Raw genomic sequence first — 8,756 nt, forward strand, 5'->3', positions numbered from 1 at the left:
GGGGCCCCTGGAATGTCTGAACAGCTGTGGAGGTGCAGGAGCCGCTGGAGACTGTGGAGGTGGGCGGGCCTTGGGGTGTCTCAAGTTGCAGTTTCTGCTGCTGGACAGAGAGAAGGCAGCTGGGATGTGGGATGACGCAGTAAGCAAAGCTGTTGCACCCATGAGGCTGGGGACACGCATGCGTGTTTGTGTGTGTGTGTGTGTGTGTGTGTGTGTGTGCGTGTGATGTTCCCTCAGTGCCAGGCACCCAAGCCTCAGGCTGAGATAGAATCTTCTGGGTGGGCCTGGATCCCTCTTGGTGACAAACTGCTTCCTGAGGCCAGGGAATGAGCCCTTTGACGGCATATAGAAGGTTTTCCTCAAATTCCCAAGACTTCTCGGACCGCCTCTGCTGGAAGCAGCTGCCCACTGTGGGTTTAGACTGAGGCTCAAGTAAGGGGTATAAAGTGCCTTTTTGGGGGGGGGGTAATATTAAAATAAATTGGAGTAGGTTAAAATCTCACTGATTTTAAGCCATAAAAATGAAGCAAATTTACCTTTGTAGTCACTAGAGCTGATTGGCTTGTTGGTGCCTCCCCCCCCCCGCCAAAACTGGGATGAAGGGAGTCTGAAAAGAGGGCCATCAAGGAGTGAAAGAGGACACAGGAAGGTGAGAAGGATGGGGGACAGGCTCAGAGTCAGAAGCAGCAGCAGTCTGGACACAGCATCCGTGGTGGGCTCTCTTAAGGGTCTGCTCACTGCTCTCCCATCCTGCCAGTGTCCCACCAGCCCAGAGATGCCAGCAACGTGGTCCTTTCACTCCTGGTTACCACAAAGCTGGCTTCCCTCAGAGACACAGCTCCTTTCCTGAGAGTCCCAGGGCCAGGCTTTTTTCTGTGAACACACCCTAAGGTCACATGTGGCTGCCTGCTGTTTTTCTCCAGGCAGTCCCGTGTATGTGGTTTTCTGGGTATGCTCTTTATATGGTGAAAGGGTCCAGTCAGCTTCCTAGGAAGGGAAACAGACGTGAGGCCGGGCTGGGTGAGGTACCGGCCCCAGCTAGCTTCCTTTTTACTTAGAGGGAGGGCAGGGATTCTCCGTGATGTGGCACATATGCTTTCTGTGGTGTGGCTCACTCACGTCAGCCCAAGGCAGGGCTGGATTTGAAAGCGCTAAATCCTTTTCCAGGCGTCAGCGGTGACGGTGGTTGTATGAAGCCGCAGCTGGCAGGCAGGGCAGGGGTGTCCTCTTGCCTCAGTTGTTGTCCCTAGTGTCTGAAGAGGCACTTCCAAACAAGATGTCACTGTCCTGGGACATGCCACTGAGCTGCGACTTGGTTTTGATGAGGTACTGGGCCCTGCGGATCAACACTCTTTCTTGCTCCTGCTTGAGCTCCAGGTAAGAGCGGGAGAAAGTGTGGAAGATGGAGGTGACAGGGAAGGCCATGAGCAAGATCCCGCTGAGGATGCTGCTCAGAGCCACCACCTGGCCAGGCGTGCTCCTGGGTACCATGTCTCCGTAGCCCACGGTTGTCATGGTGATGACAGCCCACCAGTAGCAGGCAGGGATGCTGGTGAATTCGGGGCTATCTGCCATCTCATTCTCGATGACGTAGAGCAGTGGGGCAAAGAGGGCGATGGCCACGCACAGGAAAAGCAGCAGAAGCCCAAACTCGCGCGTGCAGCGCCGGGCTGTGAGGCCCAGAGTCTGCAGCCCCAGCGAGTGTCGGGCCAGGCGCATCACGTAGAGGATGCGCAGCGCACGCAGCACGCGGAGCACCAGCCCGACCTTGTCCAGGTAGCTATTTCCGGTGCTTGGCTTGCGTCGGCTGGAGGCAGCGCCGTCCACCAGCAGCGTGACGTAGTATGGCAGGATGGCCACCAGGTCGATGAGGGTCAGTGGACTCCGCAGGAAGGTGAACTTGCTGGGTGCCTGGATGAACCGCAGCAGGAACTCAAGGGAGAACCAGCCCACGCACACCGATTCCACGATGAAGACATTGTGACACATCTGGGAACACTGGCCCTGGGGAGGAGGGACAGGGCAAGGGTCACATCAGCAAGTCAACAGGGAAGCTCTAGCCTGGGTAGGACACTCAGTTTCCCCCTGCCTCTCCATGCCACCAGGCCCTACGACATCCCTCTAGCTGTTGTTGATCCAGATCAGATGTCTGGACAGACTCTTCTGCAGCTGTCCCCCCTCCCCCTGCTGCCCCCCCTCCCCTCCTGTTTTCAAGACTTCTCCCTTAACTCATTTAGGCAATCCCACCCTTCCAGCCGCTGGCACTCCCCTACCTTGTGTGTTTTCCTCCCTCCCCCTCCCTTCCTTTCCTTTTCTGTCTTTGTATTTCAGAATATTGATTCAGGGGCTGGGATGATGCAGCCTATAAAACTCATGCAGCCTGGACCCCGTCCCACCCCATCCCCCACCCCCGCCCCCTTCCTTCCAGCCAGCATCCTCACAGAATTCGGCCCTCAAGAGGTTGGAGCCCTGGAAAACTACTGGTGTCCCAGCTGGAGCCTTCTTAAAGCAGTGGTTCTCCCCTATGGGGAGGAATCCCATATCAGATACCCTGCATATCAGATATTTACATTACAATCCATAACAGTAGAAAAATTACAGTGATGGAAGAGCAGTGAAATGGTTTTATGGTTGGAGGTCACTACAACATGAAGAACAGTGTTAGAGTTGACGCCTCAGAAAGGCTGAGAACCACTGTTACCGGAGGATCTCGGTAGCCTTGTCTCTCTGCAGATGCACTCAAGCCTGGGAACGTGATCTGACCTGGGGACTTGACTGTCTCCAAGCTCTGGGACGGGAAGCCCTCCTGCTCCAGGAAGCCTTCCTGAAGTGCACCCTACCTGAGCAGGCCCAGGTGTGTAGGCCTCTCACACAAGCCTCCTTGTTGTGTGGAGCAGGGTGCCACCAGCTAAGCCTAATACACTTGGAAATATGAAGACCAGTGAATCCTACTGGTCCCCAAATAAAACTGAAGACCATTGCTGCGGACGTAAAGAAGGCCAGGGCTGGGCATGGAGGCCACCCTTTTAATCCCAGCACTCGGGAGGCAGAGGCAGGCGGATCTTTGTGAGTTCGAGGCCAGCCTGGTCTACAAAGCAACAACAAGAACCCCAAAACAACAACAAATAAACAAATAAGCAAGCAAGACAGAGTGGCGTGAGTCTACAGTCCCAGCACTTGGGAGGTGGAGACAGAAGGATCAGAGGTTCTAGGTCATCCTCCACCACCCTCTCTCGAAAGAACCAAAAGAGAAAGAAAAAGAATACTCCCTAGTCATCTTAATGTATTATTATTACTATTACTGTTATTATTATCATTATATTTGTAACTTGCCTTTGCTACTTTGTGGGTGCTTCTTCCCCCGTTCTTTATTCCCACCTCACCCCACCCCAGTTTCACCCACCACTAGAAAGAAGGATAGAGGAGAGGAGAGAGAGAGAGAAAGAGAGAGAGAGAGAGAAGAGAGACGTGGGGAGAGATCCTTGAATCTATTTTTTTTCCTTTTGTTTCTTTTTTTTTCAGCATGACTACTAGCAAACCGAAACCAACTCCTCTGAAACAACAATAACCGCCAACCCCCCACTGCCTAGGAGCGGTAGCATTTATATACCCTCTGAAAAATTCCCAGAATTCCAAGCATCACACAATCGCAGAAACTGTCTGCAGCTGGCAAAACCACGCCTCCCTCTAGAGCTCGAGGCAAATCTCGAGCCACCACTCCCGGCTTTATTTGCTGGTTTAAAAAAATTATTTATATATATATATATATATATATATTTTTTTTTTTTTCCGAGGCAGGGTTTCTCTGTGTAGCCTTGGCTATCCTGTACTCTGTCTGTAGACCAAGCTGGCCTTGAGCTCTGAGATCCATCTGCCTCTGCCTCCTGAGTGCTGAGATGAGAAGTGAGGCCACCCATGCCTGGTTTATTTATTTGTTTTTTTTTTTAAAGACTGGAGGCTGTGGGTGATTCAGTGGGTAAAACGCTTGTTGTGAGGACCAGTGTTTGGATCCCCAGGGCCCAGGTAAAATGCAGGCAGGTGTGGCAGCCACTGCACTCTTTGCTTGGGGACAAAGTCAGGATCCAGAGGCAAGCTGGGTGGCCAGATTAGCCAGGATTGGCAAAGTCTCTGTAAGAGAACCCACCTCTGTGAACAAAGCATGGGTCAATTAGGAAAACATCTGATGTCAACTCTGGGCCTTCACTCACATTCCTGTTCATGGGCACTCCTGTACATGCACACACACACACACACATCACACACATTATCCACATGCATCACACATCACATATAAGAACACAGCACACACACATACATAAAAAAAAAAAAAAAGTGCTACGAGGATTGGAAGACATAGTATAACGGTAGGACATTGGCCCAGCACGTGTGGAGCCCTGGACTCCACCTCCAGCACCACATGGAAAAGCCAAAACAAAACGGGGCCAGAAGTGGCTTTGACACTGTTTTCCTGATAAAATTAGGACTATTAGGTGGGGAAAGGTGCGGGAGAGAGATCTCAGTAGTTAAGAGTGCTTAACTCCTCCAGAGGACCTGAGTTCAGTTTCTAGCACCATGCCAGGCAGCTTCTAATCTCTCCTGGGTACCCAGCTCCCACCAAAGAAGAGAGTGCTCATTCACTCACTCACTCACTCACTCACTCACTCACTCACTCACTCACTCATGCATTCTGCAGAAGAGGCTGCCATCTGTAAGAGAAGCCAAGTGTGCATTTATATATGGAAAACACTTAATTTCTGAAGACTTCAATCAAGTCCAATTTGGGGGCGTTGTGAGCAAGCCGGTTATGTACTTCTGTGAGGTTAGCCTGGGTCCCCAGGTACTGTGTGGGGCATACAGGCCATGGATTCCATGAGCCTAGACTTGGCAAACTGCTCTGTCTGCCTCAGTGTCCTCATACACTGGGTGGGTGTGAGAACATATCCTCTGTGGAGTTACAGGAAGATCTGCAGGGAAGGTGAGGTGGAAACACAGCCCTGTCCTCCCAGGCTCACATGGCTTCTGAGAGCAAGTGGCCTGTGTCAGGCTCAGAGTAAATGATGTCTTAGATGTAACTTCTCTCTCTCCTTCCTTCCTCCTCTCTTTGTTCTTTTCTTTCTTTGTTTCTTTCTGAGACAGGATTTCTCTGTGTAGCCATGGCTGGCCTCGAACTCACAGAGATCCACTTGCCTTTGCTTAGAGTGCTGGGATTAGAGCTGTGCACTGCTACCACTAGCTACTTGTAATTTCTTCCTGTGCAGAGAAATATGGTCATCCTGTGAGGACGTGCACATACACACAGATCTATGGATAAAAATTGTTTTCATGACTAAGAAAACATGTTTGGTATGTTACTATAGAACGGGGAGTGAGGGAGAGACTCAGGTCTGTGAGGTTCAATGGCTTCTGGGTTGGGTCCAGCTCAGAGGCAAGCATGTTAGGGTCACATCATCCAAGCACTCACTCATGCAATCCGCGGAAGAGGCAGCTGGGTTCCCCTTTGTTGGGATTTGTTCTAGATCCCACAGGATAGGCAAGCAGGGGACACAGGAGAGACCAGGACAGTCACAGCCACTGACTTGAGGGCACTCACATATTATCAAGGAGGGAGGCAGAGAAGATGGCTGCTAACACATTCACACAGTATGATGTCAAACACCATGCGGGCTATTGAAGTAGTGTAGTGAGTGAGGGGAGGCCTCCAAGGGAAGGCGGTGATGGCAAATGAAGTTACAGCCAGTCTTCAGAATCATGGAGGGTCTTACCTGTTCCTCTTCCTCCCGCAGGCTGGGCAGGGTGCTGACAGACAGGTTGACGGCAGTGACGGTGACAAAACAGAACGGACAGGCAGGCAAACACCTTGCCAGGCAGCCCTGAGTGTGGCCTCTCTACCATGTCTCGCAGCCTCCTCATGCAGCGGCTCAGTCGGCCCTCACTGGTGGATGGACCCTCGCTGTCTTGGTCCTCACTGTCCGGCGGCTCCTCCTCATCCTCCCGCTCCATCATCTCGGCAAACTCCTCAATTTTCTGCAGGTATCTGCGCTTGCAGCAGCCATCCAGGTGGTCCTCAGCGATGCCCCAGTACAGAAGCTCCTCCTGGAAAGACAAGGCGCACATCTCCCGCAGCAGGCGCAGCTTGCCGGCCCGCAGGAAGGTGAGGATGGTGCCAAAGGCCCCCGGGTTGCGATCGAAGAAGAACTCGTTGCAGGTTACGTCATAGTCATCACACACGCTCAGGATGTCATCAAAGTTGGTGCAGGCCTTGAGCTGGCCCAGCCGTGTCAGTGGGAACTCATCTAGCGTGGTCCAAGGTAGCGAGTACTTGATGCCACCCACGTTAATGATGATCTGTCGCCTGCGGTCCCCAAGGGAGCTGCTCTGGTGCAGGTCGTCCTGCGGCCGCAAGCGCTGGGCCCTGCGGTAGAAGACTCCCTTGATGGCCTGGCGCTGTGGGAAGACAGTTGGGTGGAGGGAGGCATCTGAGGCACAGCTCAGGGCGCTGTAGTCGTAGTCCGAGTTGTCTCCCGGTAACAGGGTCATTTTGGGGCTTCACATCCCTCTTGGGCCTGGGAAGGAGAGAGAGAGAGAAGAGAGCCTTGGTGACTCCCCGAGTCTTAGCTGAGACCCTCACTGACTGTGGAATATGTATTTTTATTTTTTTTAAAAAATACTACTGTGGGTTTTAAATATTCATTTATGTGTATGTGTGCGCTTACTTGTCTGTATGTGCATCACATGTGTGCAGGTGCCTGAGGAGGCCAGATGTGTTAGGTTACCTGGAAACGGAATTATGGGTGGTTATGAGCTGCCATGTGGGTGTTGAGGATTGAATCTTGGTCCTCTGCGAGAGAAACTAGTGCTCTTAAGGACTCTGTGAGTGCTGGATGTTTGTGTGTAATGGTGGATGTGTGTGTGTGTGTGTGTGGAAGACAAAGGACAGCTTTGTGGAGTTGGTTCTCTCTACTCACTTTCACATGGGCTCTGGGGGTGGTTGGTGGTGGTGGAACTCAGTCACCAGGCTGGCTTGATAAGTGTCTTTACCTGCTGATCCATTTCAGAGTGAGGCTCTGACTTCTTGGTGTTGGGAATTGGAGGCAGGATGGTAACTGGGGTGGGTCCATGAGGGCCAGAGTAGAGCCTTGGGGGTTAGCATTAGTGTGTGAGGTGCATGTTGGGTAGGCTTTGCCAGAGTGGTGTTCCTAGCTCAGGTAACTTAATCAAACGGCAGCATTGAGAACAACATGTTCGTACCGGCCAGCAGCTCTCAGGTAGAGCTGACTTCAACCACACGGGCCATGCAGCAATGTCCAAGGTAGTTCTGACTGAGGGGTTGGAGGAGGGGTGTTCTCCTAGCTTTTAGCAGAAGGGCCAGGGAGGCAGCCAACTCAACAGCCTACAGTGGCCATGACAGCCCCGCCCCCAGTCATCTGACCCTGAACATCTTGAATGCTGAGTGGAAAAGTCCCGGTTTTGAAGTGACAGATTTTGGAGCCGGACAGTCCAGGTCAGTCACTAACCTGTGAAGTGGGTTTAACTGTGTGACCCACGCCACGGGATCCGAAAGGACAAAGTACCTGACATGGGCGAGGCACACAATACTGGCTGGCTACTGTATTAGTGCTCACGTTGTATTGCTTCAACAAACAGGAAGCAGGCACACAAGAGGCAACTGGCAAAGAAATGTCTGATTTTCAAAGCAGCGCTCATGTTTGCCCACCTGTTGGCAAATATCACTTTGAGGACCTCGTGGATAGCACAGAGCCAACACTGGCTCCTTCAGGTGTTTCAAAATAAATCTGCCCCAGTTTTTTTTCTTTTGGTGTGTAGGTGTGTGTGTGTGTGTGTGTGTGTGTGTGTGTGTATGTGTGCATGTGTGTGTATGCTCCCATGCGCACGCATGCTAAGGAAAGAGGAGGCCACCAAGTGTCTCCCTTTATCACTCTCTGAGCTGTTGCCTTGAGGCACATTGAACCAGAAGCTTTGCTGTCTGGTCAGTGAACTTGTGGCATCTGCCTTTTTCCATTCCCCAACGCTGGGGCTACAGGCCCATTCATCTAGGCCTGGCTTTTTTCCTGGGAAGTCGGGATTTGAACTCAGTTCCTCATGCAGGAGCAACAGGCACTTTACTCACTGAGCCATGCTCTTAGCCCCATTGTGTATACAGTTTTACGATTTATCTGTGTGCAAGCTTGGATCCTTCTGTGGACCAGCTGCTCCCCGGGGGAGGTACCATGCCTGACTCATCTCTGGATCCCTGCACCCAGCAGGGTAAAGGCTCCAAGACCCACTCGCTGGATGAGAGCATTTACTGTGGACGAGCCAGCAGCACATGCCAGTTTTAGAAAATAAAGGTCAGACTACCAGCAATTACAAACCCCTTCCTTCCCAGTGTCAGAGCGAGCGGTCTGCAGTCAGGGCATGAGGTAGCTGACCTGTCTCCAGCTCCTGGGTTCAGCTTGGTTCAGGAAGAGTTCTGATAATTAAGAAATTTTATGTAAAACTGGAATACACTCGAATTCCAGTTGAGAAATGGCTGTGCCTTTCAGGCCGGCTCTGTCTACTGCAGTCTTAACTGCTCCCCAGGGTTTCCCTCCCGCCCACTCTACTTCACTCACATGTTTCCGTCCTGGACTGCAGGCATTTGAGACCTGTAATTCCTCAAAAGATCTCTCTAGAACTAAACGGATGCACAGGAAAGGAGCAGACATTTAGTATTTTGCCCCTCTCTCCCAATCTCACTGTGTAGCGCAGGCTGTCCT

The 8,756-nt window shown here is 51.9% G+C and overlaps 1 protein-coding gene across 1 annotated transcript; it reads right to left on the minus strand.

The window, feature by feature from the left end:
- Positions 1 to 582: 582 nt before the first annotated feature.
- Positions 583 to 6,636, minus strand: Kcng1 (potassium voltage-gated channel modifier subfamily G member 1). The gene is given in 3 exon segments (XM_051143857.1): positions 583 to 2,004; positions 5,763 to 5,831; positions 5,833 to 6,636. Coding segments are annotated over 3 exon segments (1,545 nt in total). The 5' UTR covers positions 6,538 to 6,636; the 3' UTR covers positions 583 to 1,233.
- Positions 6,637 to 8,756: the final 2,120 nt, after the last annotated feature.

Source organism: Acomys russatus, chromosome 4 (genome assembly GCF_903995435.1).
Source record: "Acomys russatus chromosome 4, mAcoRus1.1, whole genome shotgun sequence".
NCBI lineage: Eukaryota > Metazoa > Chordata > Mammalia > Rodentia > Muridae > Acomys > Acomys russatus.